The sequence below is a fragment of the Petaurus breviceps genome, unplaced genomic scaffold (genome assembly GCF_028583685.1).
Source record: "Petaurus breviceps papuanus isolate PSGF00001 unplaced genomic scaffold, PetGlider_PUasm1.0 225, whole genome shotgun sequence".
NCBI classification, from domain to species: domain Eukaryota; kingdom Metazoa; phylum Chordata; class Mammalia; order Diprotodontia; family Petauridae; genus Petaurus; species Petaurus breviceps.
Window position 1 is genome coordinate 85,071 of NW_027185889.1, and position 25,751 is coordinate 110,821.

The 25,751-nt window shown below is 36.8% G+C and overlaps 1 protein-coding gene across 2 annotated transcripts in view; it reads left to right on the forward strand.

Moving 5' to 3' along the window:
- METTL25 (methyltransferase like 25) overlaps window positions 1-25,751 on the forward strand; it is a 151,679-nt gene that overhangs the window by 8,986 nt on the left and 116,942 nt on the right. For both annotated transcript variants that reach the window (XM_069095094.1, XM_069095093.1), the window contains exon 2: window positions 18,946-19,110. In XM_069095094.1, the coding sequence (XP_068951195.1) occupies window positions 18,946-19,110 (165 nt within the window). The remainder of the gene's footprint in view (window positions 1-18,945; window positions 19,111-25,751) is intronic.

A 25,751-nucleotide genomic window follows, 5' to 3' on the forward strand; every position in this document is an offset into this window, starting at 1 on the left:
CTGGGTGCCTGTTATCTTTAATTTGTTAAGTCAGCTAGCCAGACAGGCAACATTTCTGAAGTGCATGCTAAGGACCAGGCACCATTCTAGGTGTCCAGAGTACAGAGACAAAAGTTATACACTCTCAGCTCTCAGGGAGCTTCCATTGTTGGGGAGGGAGTGGTAGTCACAATGGGCTCATACAAGTACAAGCAAAATACATGGAAAATAAATACATCATCACTTTGGAGGCAAGTCCTGAGCACTGGGTGGGATCAGGACTTTTTTGAGGGCTGTGATGTTTGAGCTGAGCTTTGAGCCACTTGCCATGACACTTACCTTTCAAGTGCTTTCCAACATATTGCCTGTTGTTTAGCTGGTTAGTTTTGCCACCCTCTCCCCACCTGAAAATATTTTCTAGGCTGTATCTCATACTATTCTCTCCCTTCCGGCCTCCCCTCCCCAGCAATAGGTTTTGCTACTTGGAGGGCCCTTGAACTAAACTGATGTTTTTTTTTACTCCTGTTTTATATCTTAAGTGATCTGGATACTTGAACATTGATCCCTAAAGCCATGTGACCTAGAAGTTGCTTTAACTAATTTTTCTATCCATATAAGTGCTTTCTCTTCAAAGTCTTTTGAATTCTCTTTTCAGAATTTCATTCTAGCCATAATTTTTCAAAAGTCTAGCATTTCAAGACTCTCTTCCTTTCATCAGTTGATTTTTTTTTCTTATGGAGCTTAGTTATATCTTAGTCAATTCATCAGTTATTTTTTTATAATTCTCACTATTAAAATTCCAGTTGATTTCTTTTTTCCTGGCAGATATATTATTCCTCTTCATCTCAAAACTGTTTATTGTTCATTGTTTTTATTCTCTAAATGTTTCTAAAGGGATTTATGTTATTTTAGGGGGAATTGGAATTGTTTGTTAGGATCTTTCTTATTGTTCTATAAACTGGCAACATTTTACTAATCCTTCAATTCTTTATTCTAACCTTTGTCACCAGTTATTTTTAAAAGATGGTTATCCCACTATTTTGTTATCCTCAGATGCCTTATAGTTGGGCCCAAAGATTTGTATGAGTAGAATTTTTTGCAAGTATGATCAGTCTTTGTGGCTATATATATAAACCTCTAAAACTTCTTAATCATATATAACTTTTCTTATAATAGTTTTCAGAAAGCATTTCAAGAGTTTAAAGCACCTTAGAAATGTTCATTTGAGTTTCTTTCTAATCTGTGTCTCCTTCAAGCTCTAAAACAGTGTAAAAATTGTATTAGCATCAACTGTATTTTATTAATCCCCTTGTTTACTAGTTTTAACCTTCCTTTTTTCTTCCTGTTCACTTTATATTTGAAAAAAAAATAAGCAGTTTTTTTTATCACAAGGAATATAAACCTCAAAATATAGAATCATTGGATTGAGGGAGACCTTGTTAGTGTCGTTTAGAGAAAATTTTGACTCCAGGATTATGGAAAAAAGGCAATATCCTTGCCAGGGTCACAAATAGAAACCAGCAACAGCATAATGTTAAATTTTTTTTTCTTTTTTACCACTTTGGCTGAATGGGAAAATGGAATTGAAAATTAAATTTTTGTAATGTCTGAAAAGATTTATTTTAGAGCTGTTGGTGAGATAAAAAAAAGCTGCATGGATATTATAGTATGTTATCAGTGCTTTTAGTATTTCATAATTCACAGTTTTGACCATGTCTCTGTCCTGCTAAAAGCCTTTACTAGCCATCTATTTTAGAATAAAATATAAATTCTTTAGCCTGGCATTTAAGACTCTTCTTATTCTGATTCTAGCTAACCTTTTCAGCCTTATTCTATATACTCACCCCACCCACCCTCCACCCTTAGTGTACAACAGTCAGAGGAGTCCCTAGGATCTTACAAAACTTTAAATTCACATCGATTTAATCCATAGTTTTTACTTATTCTCTATATTTCTGACTCTCACCCCACCCCCAGGTCCCAACTGAAAAAATAATGGTGTATTTCTGGGACTGTTTCATATTTCGGCAGCAGCCGCTACATCCCAGTTCTGTCTAGACTGAAACCAAAGAGAATGACTATGGTTTCTTTCCTGTTCAGTGCTAGATTATAGGGAAAAAGGAACATACCAAGTTTAAACTGTCTGTGTTGGCATTGTGTTTGTTCTCCCTGTGGAACTGAAAAATAACTCCAGTAGTGAAACTCGATGTGATTTGGTTAAGAAACTGCATATAATTAAGAAAAAAAATGATCAGGCAATAAAGAAAAAAAGTTTTATGTTTTCTGTGAATTAATTTCCCAGGTTTCATTTACTTTGTTTTTGGCAATAACCAGGAGCCCAGTTTAGTGATAATAAAACAAATTCCTTATATCTCTTTTTTAGAAAATATATTTCCAGATGAAAAAATAATATTTAAGGTGTAGAAATAAGAAAAAAAATATGGCAGAAGAAATTAATTCTAAGTAACTGTAACATACAAGAAAAAAAAACTGAATGTAGTCATACTAATAAGGAAGTCTGTAAATTGGTTGTAATTTAGTTCGACTTAATTTAATTGTTAACTTTTATTTAATTATTAGAAAAAATCTAATTTATGTCAATCATTTGTTATTATAAACTTAATTATTTTATGTTAATCATTTGTTATGTGGCTATTCTGTGCAAGGCACTGTGCTCTCAGGAAGGAGCTGTTGGCAGTAGTTATACCTTGATTAACTTAATCATCAGGAACCAAAGCTGTTTTATCTGACATTTACCATGTTCACAAAAATATATCAACTATTTCTGTACTGTCTCAAGAAATATGCTTGCTGTTTTGAAGGCACTTTTGGGGTGCTGAGAGCTTCCAGCACCCCAAAAGTACCTTCAAAACAGCAAGCATATTTCAGTTTTTAGAGGGAGTGTTTACAGAGAAGGTAGGAGAGGAAGGAGCAAGGGTTCTGGTAACATCCTAGGGAAGACCATGTTCTGAAGAGGACAGACACCTCCTGGGTCATCCAGAGTTCTTTCTCTCACACACCCAGATTGAAAGCACCATAGCGACCATGAAAGATGACAGATGAACTGGATTTATAGACTTTAGGACTTTCTTCATCTCTCAGCTCACTCATTTCCTTCCTTTGTGGCCATGGGCATGTGACTTACTCTCTTCCGTCCTTAGTTTTCCTCATCTGTAAAATGAAGGGTTCAGACTCCACGCCTTTCTGTTCCCTTCTGACTCATGTGATGCTGTGGCCAGAAAAATGACTTAATACACCATCCCTCGGTGACTAAACAGCTTGATTGTAGCTTAGAAACTGAGATATAGGATAAGGGGTCAAGGGGAGAAACGTTGAGTCAGCACCTATTAAAAATTTTTTTTTCTGTGGACAAGTACCATTTTGTCAACAGAAGCAAACTTTTTTTGAACTCTTACTATTTTGAGTATTACCTAAAATCAGGAGAGGCAATTTTGAATGTTTGTTATAGGAAAAGAAATTAAGAGGAAAGGAAATGAAATCATCAGTGCAGATCTCCTTGACTAGTGGTTTTGTTTGTTTTTGTTTTTTTAAAGAACCTGTAAGGGGAATAACATAAATAAAGGTGCTGAATTGGAAATAAGCATGGCATAGTCAGAGGGCAGCAATGAATGTGAAAGGACTACAAGGTACAGAGTGGATTCATGGTAGTGAGCAGTACAGTAGGCAATAAATCTAGTTACGTTGGCTAAGTCTAGGTTTGCATTTTATAAATGAAAAAATTGAGGTCTAGCTTCAGTTGTAATCCGGGATTGGGATTTGCCTGGAGTGAGTGCTAATTTGTCACTTTAGGTAACTTTTTTTTTCCTTTCACTTTGAGTGTAACTTGAACCAAGGGCTCCCTGTTCCCAATATTGTTCTTTTCCTGCTGTTTTTTTTTTTTAAGATATAATATAAAGTAATATGTTTTGCAGCAAGATGGATTGTGGTAGATAGCTGAAAAATGACTAAACCAACCCCCAAAATGTGTTCAGCAAGACAGAACAGAATTTGTTTCTTGATGTGGTCTGCTTTAAATTTACTTTTAAATTTGTCTTTTAATCAGACGAAAAAAAAGTCTTGTGGGTTTCCTTTAAGTAGCGGAAGAAAAGAATGTATAAAATGAAGCTCCAGGCTGGACACATGTGCAGAGGGTGGTATGTGGATGATCATCTCGATTCAGAGGTCTAGGAGCCAAATTGGGGGAGACTAGATTTCAAGCCACATCTGGGCAAAGCCTTTGGACAAAATCACCTGATCCGCCTGAGACCAGTAATTGACTCTGAGCTTGGTACCACAGATTGTCTTTCATTCTATCTTGATTCTTTTTGTTTTGTGGCTGAATGTGACACATATACAATGAACACATTCTCATCTCTTCTTTTTGGGTGGAAGAAATATTATGGGTAGTTGACGCTATGTTTATAAAATTGTTTAGTGAATAACTTGGCTAAATTCAAAATACTTTTGGAATGGTCAAATCTGTTTAATGCATTTTAGTTGAGGGTAGTATTGCCATAGCAAAGACATATGAATCCTTTAATAAAACATCTCATGCTTTTCCAAAAAAATAGTTTATATGCTGAAATGATTTGTTGACCGAATTCTCTTGCTGTGATGAATTAAACCATATTAATGCAGCCAAAAAGTGTCTTAGGAAGAAACTGGGTGTTAAAAAATGTTATATTTTTAAAGCAATACTATGTATTGTTTCATACCTTAAATAGATTAGGGGGTTAGGTATTAATATAAACATTTAGAGAATGCATCTCAGACCATCAATTGTGTTTAAAATTTTGCTAAGAAGGATTTTAACTCTTGACCGAGCATAGTCCTAAGCAAATATATAAAACCCAAGGCTTCAGATCTACTCAGTGGAAGTTGCATGGTACAGTGAATAGAGTTCTGACCTTAAAGTCAGGAAGACCCAGGTTCACATCCCATCTTGAAGAGATTCCAGTATTGTGCAGTATGCATTTGTGAAGCCTACTCCATTCCATGAGTCAAAAGCATAAGGTTAATTTGTTTTCTGTATAGTTTAAATTCTTTTGTTAAAATAAAAAGTCTACTACAGTACAAATGGAAATATTTGTTACCTCTATCCAAAGGGCTACGTTAATAGAAATCTATTTATTTCTTTTAAAGAAATGTTGCTTTGGTGCAAATTAATATAATGTCATCTTCCCAAACTTTGCCTTTATCCTGGTGATTCATGATATTAGCCCTTCTCTAAAATACTGCAACAAAATTAGCTTACAATTTAGCACAGTTACATAGGGTCTTATATTGTCAGACAATGTTAGCAGAGTTTTTCCAACCAGTAGTAAGTGGATAGAAAGCTGAATCAAGTATCAGAAAGACCTGGGTTCAAGTTATGCCTTTGATAATCATGTGTGATTCTGGGCAAGTTGTATCTTCTCCCTGCACCTCAGTTTCCTCATTTGTAAAATGAAGGATTTGGGCTAGATGGTCTTTAAGGCTCCTTCAGCCTCCAAGTCTATAGTTCTTAAGAGGAACTTCATCTTCTGCAGTGTCTGACATAGTGTTAAGCACATTGTACACAGAAAATACTTGTATATAGATTTATTTAATATGCCCTGGCCTCTTTTGTCACAGCTGTGGCTAAAGATACTTCAGAGGAGTCATTAGAAGGCTGTACTATATTCAGCAGCAGATACTTGCAGGGATCTCTTTTTAGTGCAGGCAATAGAATTTTAGCTCTCAACTAATGAGAATAGCTCATTTCAAAGTGAAGACTTTGGTAGAGAAACATAGTGCTTGAGTCCACAGTTGTAACTGCCCTTTGATCCTAGAGACTAGACCATGATTGTTTTCAGATACTGTTTTCCATCTTGACCAAACCAACAATGCTCCCTCTTTTCCTTTAAGATATCAGTTGATTTCTCATTGCTTGGAGCAGTGCACATGGCTGTGCAAACCTTTCCTATACTTTTCTGCTAGACAGAAGAATGAAAGAATCTAGAAGGTGATAGAAACCTCAGAGGCTGCTAATCTGGTAGAATGCATACCTCAACAAGATGTGACACCATAGCAAAATCCAACAAGAGAGCCTTCATCCAACCATTGGTTGAAGACTTCCACAAAAAGGGAATTTGTTTCCTACAAAGTCTTAATTCATTAGCTGTGTGAAAGAATGCTAACAAACTAGATGAAAAAATCTATACTGCCCAAACTGTGTGGTGCCTAGATGGGCAACATATATTTCGCATTCATACAGACATGAACGCCCTTTTTTTATTTTTTTATTTTTTTTGCTTTTTGGAGGGCAATGGGGTTAAGTGACTTGCCCAATGTCACATGGCTAGTAAGTGTTAAGTGTCTGATGTCAGATTTGAACTCAGGTCCTCCTGACCCCAGGGCCAGTGCTCTGTTCACTGCGCCACCTAGCCGCCCCAATGCACACATTTTTGTTGATTATTTCAGTCATGTCTGATTCTTTGTGACCCCATTAGGGGTTTTATTGGCAAAATTACTGGAGTGATTTGCCATTTCCTTCTCCAGCTCATCTTACAGATGAGGAAACTGAGTCAAACGTGACTTGCCTAAGTGTCACTAAGTGACTTGCCCAGAGTCACATAGCAAGTGTCTGAGGTCAGATTTGAATTCAGGAAGATGAGTCTTTTTGACTCCAGACCCAGCACTCTGTCTATACAATTATTACATACAATTATATATTATATTAGCAGGATGCTTTTTTCTTTGGGGTAGACCTATTATCTTATTGTGTAGCATGCTTCCAGTGAAGACATTCTGCAGATAGAGATTGGCACCATCTCTGCAACATAGAGTCTTAGAGAGTTGCCTGGGGCACTGAATGGTGATCTGACTTGCCCAGGGTCATGAACCAGTGTGGAGGGGTGACACTTAAGTCCAAGGCTTCTTGACTCCTAGGCCAGCCCTGTATACACTAGAATACTGCATCTTTTTATTATATCTACACAAATACATATATGTATATACACTATGGAGATGTGTATTCTTCTATTGGCAATTAATTGAAATGTACATAATAGATATTGTATTACTATATTTTATTTTATATCATATTATCTATATGCATAAACCATGAGTATAATTACCTAATATGGGACTCCTGTAAATGTTCTCTGTTAGTAGGAAGGAGGTGTGGGTGGTGGTAAAAGATGAGCATCACTGTGAATGGAAGAGAATAGAAGACACCCCACACTGTATTAGTGCAAACCAACTCACACACAAAAAAATGCAACTTCTTACACTTGCCTTTCCAAGTCTCAGTATCTACCTAGCCTTGTAACTCCAACCTAAAAGGATATGGTAGAAGAAAGCTATAACTGAAATTTGGGTCCAAGGGCCAACATCTTAAGCATACTATACTATCCACACAGTGGGTGTTTTACTCACTATCCCCTGGTCTGACAGATCTTAAACATTGCATTTGCAACTTTCTGAAGACTGTATAGATGATGTAGAAACTAAATGATATAAGTCAAATATGTATGCTGTCCGTGCTAGGTCTTTAAGCCTTTTCTTGTCCGTTGACTCTTTCTATCTGGTAAAGTTGTATGCATTGTCGAAGTCTACCATGGTGAATGTTAACTTCCCTTACCAACTAGTTCATTAAGTCAAGTCTTAGGTATTACTCTCAAGTGGGGATAGTATTCAGGGCTCAGTAGTCACAGGATAGTTTTAACTTTCCATCTTTCTTTTTAATGAATGGCACCAGGGTTCCAACTGTTGCTGTTCAGTGTATTTGGCTAGACTCTTTTGACTTTCTGTGTATTTATTTCACTGACAAGCCTCTGGGATGTTTGGGGGTTCAGTGTAATTAGCATAATTTCTTTGTCAAATAGTAGCATTGTGGAGAACTTTAATATGAATTGGAAATCCTTCTTTTTCAAGCCACTGGATGACTTTCTGCATGACACTAGCAAATGTATTTGGTTAGCCTTTCTGTTTTATGTCTCTTTATATCCCATCTTTCACCACAGCCCTCAACCTGGCCTTTGTCTAAACTTCCTTATTCTCTTTATGACCTCCATACTTATACTTAAAACAAGTTGGAGCGTATCAGAGTCACCCTCAACTCTACTTTCCTCATCCCTGCCCTCATGTCCCATCACTTACTAAGTCTGGTCAATTTTATATCTACTCACATGACCACCAGCCAAGTTTAACTCCTCACCATCTCTCATAACCTCTTAATTAGTCTTCTGCTTTCAGTTTCTTTCTTCCCTAATTCTTTTCTGCACTTTTGATAAGAAAGTCTTTCAAAAGCATGGGTTCTCCCTTGCTCAAGAAACATCAGTGGTTCTCTGTTACTTATGGGTTTGAAAAAAAAAAAATCTCAGCTTGCCATTTAAAGTTTTATCCAATCTAGCCCCACCTTCCTCTTCTAGGGTTGTGCACTATTCCTATTCACACATTCTCCATTCTAGCCATACTGGCCTCCTTCTCCTTCTCTCCTTCTCCTTTCATTTCAGTCGTGCCCAACTTTTTATGACACCATTTGGGATTTTCTTAGCAAAGATACTGGAGTAGTTTGCAGTTTCCTTCTCCAGCTTATACAAGGATTTTCTAAAACTGAGCAAAGTATGTAACACAGTAGTTGCTACTTTTTTGGTTGCCTTTTGGGTGAGAGAGAAATAAAAATACTGTCCCTTCTTTTTTCCATTCTTTAGTAAATTTCTTCTCTAGATGTTTTGCAAATGAGTTCCTGAATGTCTTTATGACCACTTGTATATATTATGAAATGGAATTACTGCTGCAGTAGTTCTCTTCTTTATGTTTGGTCTTGATTAGCTGCTCTTCATAAACACATCCTGAAGGTGTTGAGTATAAATGTGGTAAAAAAAAAAAAAGAGAGAGAGAGAGAGAGTGATAGATACACTATTCAATTTCCTGCCTATTTTTTTGTCCTTTCATTTGCATTTGCAGATGTTAGGATGAATCAGTGGTTTAGTTAGATCTCATGTGAAGTTCCCTGCATGTCTGTTTTTTCCCTCACTACTTATGTTTTGTGAGAGATAATCTTGCAATCTCATACCATCCTTGTCTATAGAGTTTTGCAAATGAACTTGTACTCCAAATCCTTTTTGCCCTTGTGTGTCATATATCACTCCTTTGCAAGTACTTAAATATTTGCTAACTTAGGCAATTTCTGTAGGAGATTTCTGGGCTCTTTTGGCTTCCTTGTTGTTGTGACCTTTTGCTTTGGTTGAATTTCTCCAAGAAATGGTGATTATCAGAGTTAATGCCTTTTTTTCCATCTGTCTCCCCTGTGGGTCTCTCCCCCCTTTAAAAAAAAATAGAATTGAGAGCTGGTTTTAGAAATATGATCAATGCCTTTTATTTTTCTACCATAGGCATTTCCCCTTAACACCTCCCCCCATAGACACACACATTCACATTAAAGTCTATGTTGTAATGGTTAAAGCATTCAAGCATTTCTTAGCAAATTAAGTAAAATCAATAGACACAAGTGACTATATCTGATAATTTATACTGCATCCCCAAACTATTGTTTCCCACCTTTATTCTGATAAGAGGGATATGTTTTATCATTAGCTGAAAAGAGTTTAGGCAAGTTGAAGAATTATAATTACATGCAGTTATCTTCTCATCTTCATTCTTTCTTTTTATATGTTATTGATTTGGACCTTTGCTCTAGTTGATAACAAGTCATTTGGAATCATATACAGTTTTGCTCTGCTGTTTAAGACTTCCCATGACCAATACTTTCCTCCTCATTTCTTCCAATAAGTATTTAAGATTTACAAACTTAAGACTCTTATTAAACTGTGTTTCTGATTGCTTTAATTTCTTTATCACAAACTGTATTTCTACCAGAATTTCCACCCTCCTCATTTGCACCTATGTCAGCATTGATATTATCTAGTGTTAAGGTAAATGCAGATTTAACTTGGAGGACCTTATAAAGTTCTCTGTAGAATACTACATCTTATTGACATTCAAATGGCAGTCACCTTCCCTGTGGTCTCTTTCCTCATGTTCATTGTGAGCATTGTAAGACAACATAATGAAGACTGCCATGAAATGATATTCTTGTTGCCTCTGAGCATATCTTGAATAGTTCATTTATAGAAAAGCTATCAGTTTGACAATGTTTCAGGTCCTTAAGGAGTATATCAGCTCACTAATTATTAGACAATGGTCTAACATTAAGAGGGCCCACAGTTACATTAATGTTGCAATGTGATCTAAGGACTAAGAAATTATTAGTATATTCCATATCTGATAGTAATGCCTACCATATAGTATTTTTGGGGTTCTAAAACATTTTTCTGACAACAACCCTATGAGGAACTTTGTGCCATTGTTACTATTCACAAATTCGGGTGATTTTCCCAGTGTTCTATTGTTCCTCTGTGGTCAAGCCCAGACATGAAATATTCTTTGGGCTCCATGTCCAGTGACCCTTCTCTTACATCTTGGTACTTTCTATCAGAGATGTCAACAAAATGAACAGTTTGAATACCACTGAGTTATGTATTTTATGCTTGAAAGAAATATTTGCCCTTCACAGCATGAAATTTGGATAATTGCAATCTGACTGAAATTGAGTTGAATAACATAGGGATTTCTACTTGGGGCCATAATAATCTACAAATGAATCCAATAACAACCAAGAGATTAAATAGGGAGGGCAGCCCAGTACCCTGGAGTTCTCTCTTCTTGGTATATACTTCTGTCTTTGTCAGCATAACTTTTCAAACATCCTCCCTCAGGATCCTAGAAGTTCAGAACTTCTGTCACAAGAGGAGGCTTCTCTGACACTTTTCACAGTTTCATGAGGCATCAACGTTGATGGACAGTAATGGCTCCAGACTGGTTTACCATAATCCTGCTGCTGTTGCATATCCAAAGTTGAAAAAGACCCCTTCAGAGAGCTTACCTTCTGATAAATAATATTACTCAATGGACATTATCTTAGAGAAGTTTTTTTTTTTAATTGTAAAGTGATGATTGTTGTATTTGTATCTTGTATGACTCAATCCCATGTTCATATTTCTGAAATAATTGCAGGTGGAGGAACCCTTTGTCACATTGCCAGGACAATCACAATTAGAGACTAAATAAAACATGACTTTTAATTCATATTGGATTGGGATTTTTGCTAATAATTTCAGTATAAAGGAGAAACTAGACTGCTAGAATAGTTATATTGATGGGAACATTTATTTATCCAACAGAAACATCACATTTCTTTCTGCTGGCAACTTTGTCCCCTAACTGACTAGTATAGTAGTCCCTCTGCACTTAGAGATTTAATACTCTGTCTCTATCACACTCCATGAAATTGCTGCCCTGGAACCTGGGGATTCTGAGACAGCCCTTAAACCTGAGCCTTTTACTTAATAGCTTGCTGAATTGTGCCTGCTATATCATGCCTAAACATTTCTATGTGATTTTTATTACTTTTGGCTGCACTAGTACATCTAGCCTGTATTATATCCAAAGAACTCAATGTGATACTCAAAATGTCTTAAATAATTCACCATAGAATTTATATAATTTAAATGTCTTTTGCATTTGATGCTAAACTAAGAGGTACACATCTTTGAGCATTTTTACATTTTCATACAAACTTTTGAACCAGTTCTTTCTCTTTCTCTACCCAGATAATAAACCTTCATATTGTTTTACTTAAATACTTTTATTTAAATAAGACATACATACATCTTTGATACTTTTTTCACAAGACATGCATAACTATTTGTTTAAAAACTAAAGCATATGTGCCTTTGAATTTATGATTGTTGGTTATAAATGGTGGGTGTAATTTCTTTCAAATGGGGCTGTTTTAAATAGGTCAACCTGAAAAAGTTAAAAGATCATTTTGTGTATTTAATTCAGTATTCATCTTCATCTCTAACAAGATATTTATAGACTAGAAAGGTGACTTTTCTACTTTTCTAGTCGCTAAATAAAGACATCCTTTCTTTAAGTGTCAAAGAAGCATCGCCTGGTAAAATCTTACTAACTTATTCATCTTTGAGTAATTCTTGCACTTAAGTCTCTTCTGCCTGATCATTTGGTGTGATTTTGAAAGTTTAGAATGAAAAAAAACCACAGAATTGTTTTACAGAACATTAATTAATTTAACAAAAACATGACCATTGGCAAAATAGTTAAAGAAGGCAGTTTGATCCATGAGAACAGTTTTATAAAGAGATAGTCCACTAAATATTACTAAATCAAGGAATTTTAATGGGCATGAACTGATTTGATGACTTTGACTACTGACTGTAGATCATATCATTAATTAGCTTCTGGAAAGGTCAGTCCCACTGAACAGTGAAATAACTGAATTATCCAATATTTGAAAAAAAAGTAATCATTGCTTTATTGAACATAGTTACTCAACTCAATGGCTAATAATAATAGTAGCTAGCATATAGGGAGAGCTTTATCATTTGTAAAACACTTTACAAATATTATTTCATTTTATCCTCTTAACAACCCTGAGAAGTTGGTGCTATTCTTATCCCCAGCTTATGGATGAGAAGATTAAAGTGGCTAGAGGTTAAATGAGTTTCCCAGGGTCACACATGTGCTGAGTGTCTGAGTTGGATTGAAGGCAGGTCTTGCTGACTCCAAGTCCAGGACTCTAGAAACCTCGCTGCACAAATGAGTGCTTGTTTCCTTCTGTCTAGGTGGTGCTGTTCTTTTTTTTTTGTTTGTTTGTTTTTGCTTTTTGGAGAGCAATTGGGGTTAAGTAACTTGCCCTAGGTTACACGGCTAGTTTTTATGTTAAGTGTCTGAGGCCTGAACCGAACTCAGGTCCTCCTGACTCCGGGGCCGGCGCTTTACTCACTGTGCCACCTAGTCACTCCATGATGGTGCTGTTCTTTAGAAAGATCTGGTTTTACTCATTTCTTATTTATGTCATGTATGTGAAATCAATGTTCACCAGACAATGGAAAATAGGCAGTTTATTTGTATGAATTAGCTTTTCTTCATCAAACTCACTAATTCATCATTGTGGCATTCCTATTACCCTGCAAAAATATTTTTAGTATTGTCCTGGAGGTACAATATTAGCTTTTGTCTCTGAGACAACCTAGCTTAGTTTAGAGAGGCTCCTCATCAGATTGCTACAGAGTGTGATAGATAGATAGATAGATAGATAGATAGATAGATAGATAGATAGATAGATAGATATATGAATCTACATCTGTAGGTATATACTATATATAATGTGTGTGTGTGTGTGTGTGTGTGTGTGTGTGTACGTACACATAGCCAATCCTCATCTTTTGCAAGGGTGACTTTCCTAGAAAACTTCAAAAAAGGCAAAAACATGACATTATGCATCGAACCTATGGGAAATATGGAATTAGGTTCCTTTGTCCACCCAGTTATGATCTTTGATTAGAGATTGCTGAAAATTTTCTGCATATAGTTCTTTATAACAGACCATTAACTCTGATATTTTCCTAACACAGTAAACATGAAATAATCCATTAAATACACACACGATAAAATTGGTAACATGTAAAACATTTTTCTCACTAGTAATTCCCTAGAATTGTGATCTTTTATGTGAATATATTAATAAGAAAAAATATTGATTTCAGACAATATTAACTTTTTATATAAACTGATGGAATCTACAGTACCATTAAAAACTGCGCAGCAAATAAAATTCTCAAAACTAAAACATTCTTTAACCTGAATCTTACCTTCTACTGTGTCAGGTGGCATTGTGAGGGATTGTACTATATACCACACTGCTGTAAACCTTTCTACCTTGATTGCCTTTTGTCTCCATCTGAGGGACAGATATCCCTGTTGTCAGAAGACGTATCACTGTTGTCAGAAGACATAAAAACTGATGAGGTGTTGTGTCACCTTAGAGCCCAAAGGACTTGTATTACATTGTGGGGGGCATAATTGCAATGCAAAACCTGAGTTTTCAAGGCAAGCAATGAAAATATCCAGTGATTGGGGCTCTGCAAAGGTAGAGTGAACAAGACCAGTAAAGTATATAGTAGGACACTAGCAACTACACAAACCTGCATTCAAAGCACCTCTTTTTTCTGTATTGCACATAGCTGCAAGTGTGCCAACACAAAAGTGAAAATACAATTACTAATAAAGTCATATAAATGCTTGAAGTCATGAATTTTATTGTTGAGCATTGACTATATTTGTATGTAAATTTTTGGCCTTAGTAAGACTCTTCAGGGCAGCAAGGTGGCACAGTGGATAGAATGCCAGGGCTGGAGTCAAGAAAATTCATCTTTCTAGGTTCAGATCTGGCCTCAGACACTTACTAGCTGTGTGACCCTGAACAAATCCCTTAACTCCATTTGCCTCAGTTTTCTCATCTGTAAAATGAGCAGGTGAGGGAAATGGCAAACCACTACAGTATGTTTGCCAGGGGTACCCAAAATGGGGTCATGAAGAATCAAACATGACTGAAACAACTGAACAGCAAGATTCTACAGAGTTTTAAAGAGGTTTTCCTTTCTAGGGGGAAGGCAGGATATGCCACGTTGATGCAGCTACTTGAACTATTGATTTGAACTAGCTTTGAATGAAAGCTCCAGTGTGTTGCTTAGATGTAGATTGCCATATTATATTTTAGCCATTGACCTTGGAAGACTTTAACATTATTATCTAAATATTATATATAGTTATTTTATATATTTTTAGTATCTTAAAACTGCAGACTTTGGGTACCCAGTAATATGATTAGCTTCATCTCCATTCTTCATATCTCACATCTATAAATAGATCTTTGTTCTTACAAGCTGTGTAACTCTGGACAAATCACTTCTTTTAGCCTCAGTTTTTTTTTTATCCATAATAATAATAACTAATTTATAGTATTGTTATTAGGATAAAATGAGACATATACAGTGTTTTGAAAGCCCCTACAAATACATTACTTAAGTGTTAGGAACTCTGAAAGTAGACTAGGTGGCGTCATTTCCCTGATGTCATGGTCCTCTTCAAGAACAAAGGACAAACAACAACAACAACAAAGGTGGAGTCATTATCCAAAATTTATTATTGAGTGATGTATTTGTATATACATTTATATTTTCGTGATTTCTACATTGAGTGGCAACAAAAAAGGCAGTTAAGTTTGTCTCAATTATCACCCTTAGCCATCAGTCCTAGGATATCTTTTGAGTTACTTGGGTGGCCTAAAGTGGCACATTTCCACTTAGCACTTATGGGCCTCAGTTTCCTTATCTCTCAAATGAGGAGGTTGGACCTTGAGGTCTGTTATTCCTTCTTGACAAAGTGATTTTTCTGAAGGATAGGTCTGTGTCCCTTTCTAAAACTCCAGTGGCTCTAGAAAGAATCAAATGTATAATCATCTTAACTTTAAAGGTCATAATGTGGCCTCTTTTTTGCCTGTCGAATCTTCTTATGCTTTATTCTTTTTTTCCCCATCTGCAATCAAGCTACACTGACCTACTTCCTCTTCCTTACACGTGACACCCCATTTTCTGTCTCCATTCCTTTGCATTGCCTGCCCCTCATACCAGAGATGCTCTACCTCCCATTGGCCTCTTAGCTTCCTGTTAAGATTTTAATTTTATCTTCCTAGAGGCCTTCCCTGGAATTTGTATGTAACTAATGTTTTGTGTGTTGTTTCTCCCATTAGAATGTAAGCTCCTTGAGGGCAGCAACTAGTTTTATCTTTCCTTTTATCCCCAGCATTTTCTACAGAGCCCAGAACATGATATGCAATAAATAAATCCTTGATAATTGACTGGAACACCTACCAGTTTTCTATAATCCAGAGTTTGTTAATACATCATGTAGGATGATTGATCTAGTACTAGAACAATCTTAGAGATCATCTGGTCTAATTCCTTCCTTTTAGGGATGAAGAAAGTAGGGATCAGTGATTTACCCATGGTCACACAGGGTAATTAGTGGCAGAGATGGGATTAGAACCCAGAACCAGGGTGTTTCCTACTGTAGGGTACTATACCTGGACCCAGAGCAGCTCAGGGATTTAGAGAATCAGAAATCTCATCTGCAACAAGAAAGAGCCCTGAGATACCTGAGAAAAATGGAGAAAAGCTCACTTCCAAGAAGGCGCAACTTAACATCTTAGGCTTTATTGTACAAGAAAATATATAGGCCATTTGGGAGGCAGAAATGTGTAGTCACCAGGACAAATCTGGCATAAGTTAATTTAAATGTTAACCTTTGAGGGAGAATCTTGGCTCTGCACACATTGAGGAGAGGAATAAATCCTTTAGTGAGGATGCAATGGAAAAGCTCCATATTTAAGTGCTGAGCAGAGGCATCCTCAGGGCCTCTCTCAGTAGAGTTGTCTGTGATAGGTTATTCCACATGGCACTGGCCTTTGTCGCAAACTTAAAAAAGGTTTGGTGCTATCTCATTTATTTCTTTTTAGAGTTTATAGGAAAAAATAGGGCTCACAGCAGTTAATTTTTTTTTAATTTACCATTTCATTTTGTCATAAGAAAGGTTATATTTCATTTTCTGTGATCATCTTTGACCACCATATTGATTTTTATTCTTTCAGAGACCAGTATTTTTTATTTTTTGTATACGAGTAACTTCCAAATGTTAATGCCTTTATAACCTTATCAGCCTCCTAACTCTAGGCTCTCTGTGCCCTACCCCTTAATTTGATAGATGACTCTTCAGCCCAGGCCACTACTTCTTAAGGGGCCAGGAGCCCCTCCTGACTTGACTCACTCTCTAGACTTCTCCACCCCCTACCAGTATCCCTCTTCCCCATTTCTTTACATCTCTGTTTTTCTGGTCCCCTTTATGGGGTATCTTTCCCCATGTAGCATAAGATCATTGATGATAGGTCTGTGTTGTTTGCTTGCCTTATATATCCCCAGCACTCAGTTCTGTTCCTGGCATGTAGTAAGGGCTTAATAAATGTTACCTCTCTTTTCTCCTCTCCTCTCTCTCCCTCTCCTGCTCCCTTTCACTTTTCCTCTCCTCCCCATCTCTGTCTTTCTTTCTGTGTCTCTCTGTCTCTGTGTGTCTCATTCTCACTCCATTCCCCTCTCTCCCTTTTCTCTAGCCATATAGCAAAGTACCATTTCTAGCAAAATAGGTTTTAACATGCTTTGTGATATTATATATTCTAGAAATTAGTGTCATGAATGATACCTAGACAGCCAGGTAGTGCTGAGGATAGAGCACTGAACCTGAAGTCAGGAGAATCTCAATTCAAATCTGACCTGAAACTACCTGTGAGACCATGAGCAATTCACTTAACCTTTGCGGCCAGGTGGCACAGTGAGTAAGAGCGTTGGCCCCCATGTCGGGAGACCTGGGATCGGTTCCGGCCTCAGATACTTGGCACCCACACAAAAAATAACAGGCCGTGTAACCTTGAGCAAGTTACTTAACCCCAATTGCTTTGAAAAAAAAATGATAGCACCTACCTCCCAGGTTTTTTGTAAGGGATAAAATGAGATAATATGCAAATAAAGAGTTTTATAAACCTTAAAGTGCTATATTTGTGAAAGTGCTTTTTGTTGTCGTTTTTCAGTCATGTCTGACTCTTTGTGAACCTATTTGGGGTTTTCTTGGCAAAGATCCTGAAGTGGTTTGCCATTTCTTTCTCCAGTTCATTTTTTTCTTTTTTTTTTGGAGGGCAGTTGGGGTTAAGTGACTTGCCCAAGGTCACACGGCTAGTTTATGTGTTAAGTGTCTGAAGCCAAATATGAACTTAGGAAGTCCTGACTCCAGGGCCGGTGCTCTATTCACTGCGCCACCTAGCTGCCCCTCTCCAGTTCATTTTACATGTGGGGAAACTGGAGCAAATAGAGTTAAGTGACTTGCCTGGGGTCATATGGCTAGTAAGTATCTGAGGCTGAATTAAAACTCATTTCTTCCTAACTCCAGGCCCAGCTCTCAATCTACTGTGCCACATAGCTGCCTGATATAAGTGCTATTATAATTATTACTGAATAATTGAATGTAAATTACATAGATCTTTTTATAAATGCCAAAGGAGTTCAATAGATTTTCCCTTATTTTTTGGTCGAAGCATTCCTTTGTTCATTGTTGTTTATAATTCATTTAAAATATTGTCACATGCTTTTGAGTTATTAAAAAATATCAGCCAAAAAATTAACTGAGTTCTAGCCCTCATGAAAAACCATAACTTATTTTTGATTAAGTTTGTAATAGACACATTGAAGGACCCCTTTTCACTTTGACCTAAGTAGAATTTAGATTAGGAAAGCAAATGGAAAGAACCTCCATCAGCCTCTCACACTTCAGTGAACAAACGTTTGGAAACTTTATCAACTCTTGCTATATTGGATTTGTGGGATACGAATTAAAAATGAATGTGGAGACTGTTCGTGCTATTCTTTGCAATGACAACTTCATCACATGCAGTATCCTCTTAGTCACTCAGATTGACAAGACATTTAAGGGAAAAATAAAAACGACCAAAAACCAAATAGTCTATAAGGACCAAATGAAAGAGAAAACATCTTATAATAACAGCTGTACCAGTGGGGGTGATAACATTGTTCTAAATCTGGTATGGACAGGGTTTAATGGTGTACAGTTGTACTTTTTTTTATCCTATTAATTCACAGTTGTAGGTCAGCCAGGACAGTTCATAAATTTAATGGCCACATTTCTCCTTATCCAAATATTAAACTATTTTAGTCCCCTGAAACCAGCAAAAGAAGAGAGAATGCCAAACTGTAATTTGGGATTAAACTATGTAATTGCCTTTGGTACTTGGAAAGAGCATGGAGTCAAACCAAAAGTTTAAATAGTAAATAATAGTAGAATTGTTCGATTTTGTTTTTATAGTGAAATAAGAACTTTAAAAATAGGATATCTTCTTCTGTGAATCAAACTTTTATGTTTTGATCTATTAATTTGTCTTTTATGCTTCTTTAATCTCATATTACTAGAGCAAGACAACTACTCATTAACCTATAACTTTCTTTCCTAATTTCACAGGTATTACTGATTTTTCCAATATATTCTGTGAAAATTCTCAGAAATTGGTGAATGTGGAAGCCTTTGCTTTAGCGGCTAAATATTATTCTCTGCCATATTTTGGAGTATGTACACCTTTGGAACAATTGCTTTTAACACTTGATGGAAATCAACAGCAAAGACCAGGTAGGTTTAAATTATTTTTCATCACTTAGATGAAGAGATAAAATGTCTTATTTGTAAATTTAGATGTATTTCTCTCAAATCTTTGATTCAGAATAAATTCAGGGATATTATGTATCTTAAAGATACAGTTCTTGCATCCCAGCCAATAAGTTTATTTCTACATTACTGAGGTCCCTCCTAGGGAAGAAACTCTCATTCATAGACCTCTAGACTGTATTTATCTCATCATATGTGTATCCCTGGCACCTCTGAGCCATCTCTATTTTCACTAACCTCTAATTGAAATTTAACATTTTCTTCAATTATTTTGAAAACAAAATAAAACATTATTCTAAGAAGGGGTCCATGGGCTTCAGTGGACATGAACTGTCCATAACAGGCTAAAAATCCTTGCTCTATTGCTTCTGATTATGTAGGGGCAAGACATCTGCCCCACATGGACTTGGAAATCAGAGTGCAAAGGCAGGTGTTGCCGTGGTTAGAGAATCATGTCTGCTTCTTTTTGTAATTTCTTTACTTCTTTGTCCTTTCACAGATGTTAGTATGTACATGTAGGTGTCTTCACTGGATAGAATATTGGACTTGGAGTCAAGAAAGCCTGACTTTATAACCTACCCCAGATGCTAACTAGCTGTTATAATCCTTGGTTGGGATATTTTACCTTTACGTCAGTTTCCTCATTTATAAAATGGGGATAATAGTAGCACCTTAAGGTTGTAAAAATCAAATGAGATTATATATATAGTGCTTTGCAGACCTTAGAGCAATATGTAAATGTTTATTATTGTTATTTTATTAAAGAACACTCACTGTAAGGCAAGATAACCAACTATTACATCAAATCATTTTTTTTTTTAAGAATGGAAAACGTGTTTCAAGGAGAAAACAAAGACGAAAAATGCTTAAGGGACAAAGGGAAACTTGTGTTAGGAAGTTGGAAGGGTAGAATAATGTGGTATGGAGGATGAAAGGATGAAGAGCCATTGGACATGTGAAACCAGGCAATTGGTATGAAGCTTTTCCCTTAGTGGGGATCCTCCAAGGAGGAGGAGTCTTTTCCATGCTCCAAGGAATGTTGATCTGTATCCACAGGTGTCACCAGGAGAGAAGTTATCCAGAGGAACACATTAGTAGGTAGTAGTAGTACTAGTAATGGTAGTAGGAGTAGGAGTGATTTTTATCCATAGGTGACACCTGTGCTTTAAGGTTCACAAAGTATCTTACAAATATTGTTTCATTGGATATTCACAATTCTGTGAGGTAGGTGCTATTTTACAGATTGGGAAACTGAGACTGATTAAGGATCACATAGCTGCCTAGTCAGTGTCTGTGGTCATATTTGAACTCAAGTTGTCCTTATTCTTTCAACTGCAATACCCAGCTACTTGGACAAGTTATGATAGTTATTGACTGCTTGTTGAGGGTCGCTGAGATGGCTATTTGGCAAGTTGCCATAGACAGCATGCTAGGGGATTATAAATTCCTTTCTGAGATTCGTCAAACCTGATGACTTCTCTCTACATTTATTGATTTACATGAGGATAAATGATACTATAAATCTAGTATAACCTGAAAGGCATAGCTAAGAATCATATAGTCCTGGGTGAGAACTAAAGACTTCGGGGGGTGATTTTAGGTTGTACTTTTGACACTGATGAAGATGGGAGTGTAGCGGCAAGCACCCCAGCGTCCCCAGGATGTCTGCCAACACAGGTTCTTGGATCTGCTTTGATAAAAGGAAAGCAACTCAGAATGAGTTAACAAGCTTACTTTAATCAGTCAAACATATGTATCGTTTACCTAGTTCAGGGGAAAAAGGTCAGCACCCCGAACTTCAGAATATACAGACAGAATTATCAAGACAGAGAAACAGATCAAGTAGACAGTTTCCAGACTGTCCAACCATTACATCCATACCAAATCAACATCTGAGCCCCAAAACAAAGCTACACATCAGGGCTTATATAGCCTTCTCCTGGCTCAGAGAATGTAACAACCTTATTGACTCACTGCCCAATCAAAAAGTGTCTACTGAAAAACAAGTCTCCTACCCCAGGCTCCAGGTGCACTTTAGCCTAGGGGCAGGGAAGATCTTAAAAATTTACATTCCCATTACCTGGAGAAAGTGAGGACAGCCATCAGCATATTGCATTGGTCTCCTGTAGCTTTTAGAGATCTTGGATATAGAATGGACAAGCATGTATAGGCTGCAATCTGTATCATTGGAATGAAATTAGAGATCGATGAAATTACAGATTCATATGTGTATAGAGTAAAGATTGATCAAAGGTGGGTGATTCAAAAGAGAAAGTCAGATTTGAGAAGTAAAGTACCTAGTTTAGAAACTGGTGTCTGAGAAAGAGATTTGTATTCTTGGATCATGGCTTAAAATATAGGGTTTTAGCCAGGGATGGAATGAAACTAACAAGGGCCAGTAAAAACATCTTTGCCTAGAGTCTTCCTTTGAATCTGGCCTCAGATGTCTATACACAAATAAAAAAGTATGGAAAATAAAGAATGTGAATTAGAGATACACAAGAAGGCAAATTTACCTTTATAGAAATCATGGAGACTTTCTGGAATGGGATCCATGACTGGAATATTTCTACCAGAAGGCTGTTTAAAAGGAATAGAGTAGATAAAAGGGAAGGTGGAGTTGCATTGTATATTGAGAATATATACTTATGTGAGGAAATCTAGAAACCAGAGGGAAGATACATATTGGAGAGAATTTGGTTGAGGCAGAATGGAGAGAAAAATGGAAGCAGTGTTGTGGTAGGAATATCCCACAGGCCACCTGGACAGAAGAAGGAAGGAGACAAGGAGCTCAGGAAACATCACAAGCTTGGCACAGAGATTTGATATAGTAGTAATGGGGGATTTCAACTTAATGGACATCTGCTGGAATACTCACTCTGCCAAAAAGTAGAACAGTTGATAAATTCATAACTTATTTTAGTGATAAGTTCATTTTTAGGTGGTGGAGGAGGTGCTGTGGGAAGCTGCTATTCCGAACCTGGTTTTGACCAATTATGACTAAACTAAAAATTTTCCTTCAGAATACATATTCTTCTCTAGAGTCTATGGCTGCCACTTCTTTGGCAAGAGTCTTAACTGTTTCTTAGCTGCACTTTGCTCTCTGGTCTTTCTTCATCCTTTTCTCTTCCTCATGACATTCTTCTATCCTCTAAGCTCTTGATACAAGTCAGGTTTATTACCCTGTATTCATCAGATTATTTTCTTTTCGTCTTTCTCTCCCTTCTTCCCTGCCTCCAATACATCCTTTCATCCTTCCCTCTTCCTTCCTTCCTTTCTTCTTCCCCTTTAACCTTAAGGATACAAAAGCATTTACATTCTCTTCTGGGACAGAGACCTGACTTTACTTTGAGAATTCTCTTACTTGCCTTTGGTGGAAATACAAACATCAAACACTCAGATCAGGTCACTGTTAAATTCTCCTGGCTTCGTTTATACTTAATAGCAGTCATATTTCTGGAGCAAACTGATACCCTTTTGTTGCCATGTTTCAGACATAAGTTCCCTCCCATCATATATCTGTCATATTTTCTTTCTTTCATATAAATTTCAAATCACCTTATTTTGTTTTTTATTGGTTTGTTTTTGTGGTTGGGTTTTTTTCTTTAGCACTACTTTGTTCCTTAGAATGTAGGCACCTGAGTCCTTAAGTAGTTTATCAGTATTTTGGTCTTCCTCTTACCAAGGCCTTGAAATCACTGTATTGGTGGTTTGAATTCACATTTGTTAAATTTGGTTTCATTTTCAGAACTGTGTTCTCTGAATCCTGAATTGAAAAAGAAAGGAAAACAAAACCTCTGTTACAAATATGTATAATCAAGCACAATAAACTCCAACGCTGGGTTCAGATTAGGAGAGTATCGTTTAGTTTGAATTCTGCACTGAATTGCTGCTTGTTTGTAGTCTAGATGCCTCTTGGGGGATGTGAAATCAGCCAACAGCTTGAAATTAAAATCAAGATCTTTCAACTTAGAGCCTACTTTTAGAGACACTACAATATCAGTAATTGTTTAAGAAAAGACTTACCTGTACAAGTTAAACATAAAAAAGAAATTAAAACATTATGTTTGTTTCACTGCTTTACTAGGTTGGGATTGTTGCCTCCTCAGTTAGGAATAACCTCAGTACCATTTGGGCATTAGTTTCCTGTGTTACATGGGTGTAATAGTGCTTTAGAATAGAGGTGCCCAACGTGCAGCAGGTCATGCAGTTGCTAGACTCCTGAGTGCAACAGGAATCAGATTAAAATGTAATTGGGAAATTTTGTTGTTGTTTTTGAGTCATTTTAGTCATGTCCAACTCTTTGTGACCCCACTTAGGTAAATTTTCTTGGCATAGATACTAGAGTGATTTGCCATTTATTTCTCCAGCTCATTTTACAGATGAGGAAACTGAGGCAAACAAGGTTCAGTGACTTGCCTGGGGTTACATAGCTTGTAAATGTCTGAAATCAGATTTGGACTCAGGAAGGTGAGTATTCCTGACTTCAGGCCCAGCACGCTATCCACTGTTCCACGAAGCTGCCCCTAATTGGGAAAAATTAGCAAAATAAACAAAAATACAGTAGAACATAGATAACATTAGCATAAGGTTTTCTAAATCAGTATATGACTGACAGGAATCCTCATGTATAATTGAGTTATATTCCTGTTTCTATTTGAGGTTGACACCACTGCTTTAGATAACTTCCAAGTTAATATATATTATAGTATATATGGAAGAAATGTTAAATAATAGTAATAATAATAATAGCTAACATTTTCGTAGTGCATTAAAGTTAGCAAAGAACTTTATGTGTTATCTAATTTAATCTTCACAATAACTCTGTGAAGTAAGTACCTTTTCACCCTATTTTATGTATGAGGGAACTGAGGCTTAGAGGTCATGATTTACCAAGGGTTGCACAGCTAGTAAGGGTTGAGGTAGGACTTGAACTCAGATCTTCTTGCTTCAGGCACACAATACTACCAGATCATAAATATGTCATATCATGTTTTATTTTTGTTGTTGTTCATTTGTTTAGTCATATTTGACTCTTTGTAACTGTAATGCCACACACAAGTAGCTTTCCAGAGGACTGCTACTGTGAACAGCTTTTAAGGTTCTGATTACACAGTATAGTGAGCACTCTATTTATTCCATAATAAATCAAAGCAAAACATTCACAGAAAATCAAGGTATAGCATTCACAATATTACAACTTACCACATAAAATCACAATATAGTATTCACAACAGCTTATCATTAAAATGGCCACATAGTTTTCACCAAAGTGGTCACAATGTTTAGAACAAAGAACAATCATCTCAAAGCACAATAGTCAAAGTCTCATGGGGCACATTAAATTAACTCAATCAGTAACTTATTCAACAATCAATTAGCATTAATCACTAAGTACAATCATTAGAGAATACACAAACCCTCCACCCCTAGGTCACTGGTAAACTACAATTTCATCATTACTCAGTACCCATGGAGAGGTCTTTTCATTTTGACTTGGGGCCGGTTCTCAGATTCCCTGGATCCCCTTCCATGGTCCCAGTTTCTACCTGGATTCACCAGACTGTCACCTGGGTTCAGTGACAGACAACTCCTAGTCCCTTGTCCAGCTCTCTGGATAGGTCCTGCTCCACACTGAAGTTTACAGGGTCCAGTCCATCTCAAATCATTCACAGTTTCTGCTCCCAGGAATTCATTCACAGTTTCTGCTCCCAGGAATTCAAGGCTCAACCAAGCCACAAACAGACAAAGTCCCTGCATCCCGGTCATGCTTCCTCAGTCTTCTGCAGCTTGTTCAAAAAATCAGAATTACCTTATCCAGCCTGGGGGGAGGGGGCTCTTGGGCTCCTGGCTCTTGGCTCCTGGGCTCCTATTCAGAAGAAGCTCTACCACCAGAAATTCTCAGGAAATTCTGGCTCAGTTCTCGATCTTTTGTAGCTGCTTTGCCACCAGATCCTTGTCTGAAGAAATTCTGCTTGTGCCTTTCTGGGCTTTTCTTATATACACAGCATTAGCTGCTTCCTGTTTCAGCCCTTCCTGTTACATCAGGAACATACCTTCTATTTCTTTCACAGAGTTTTGATTAGTTACTAAGTGCTAAGTACCTGCTTACTTGCCAATACAAAAAGGGGGCTTCAAATTACCATTACAGTGACCCCCTGGACCATAGCATGCAGGCCTTTTTATCCTCCATTATCTCCCAAAGTCTGTCCAAGGTCATGTCCATTGCTTTCGTGACACGACCTATCCATCTCATTCTCTGCCATCCCTTTCTCCTTTTGCCTTTGATCTTTTTCAACATTAGGTCTTTTCCATTGAGTTCTGTCTTCTCATTATATGGTCAAAATAGTTAAGTTTCAGCTTTAGCATTTGACCTTTCAGTGAATAGCCTCAATTAATTTCTGTAAGTATTGACTGATTTGATCTCCTTGCTGTCTAAGGAACTCTCAAAGTCTTCTTCAGCACCACAGTTTGAAAACATCAGTTCTGTGGCACTCAGCTTACCTTGTATTTCAACTCCCAGAATCTTACATTACTGCTGGAAAAACCATAGCTTTGACTATGGAGGCCTTTGTCAGCAAAGTGATGACTCTGCTTTTTAGTAT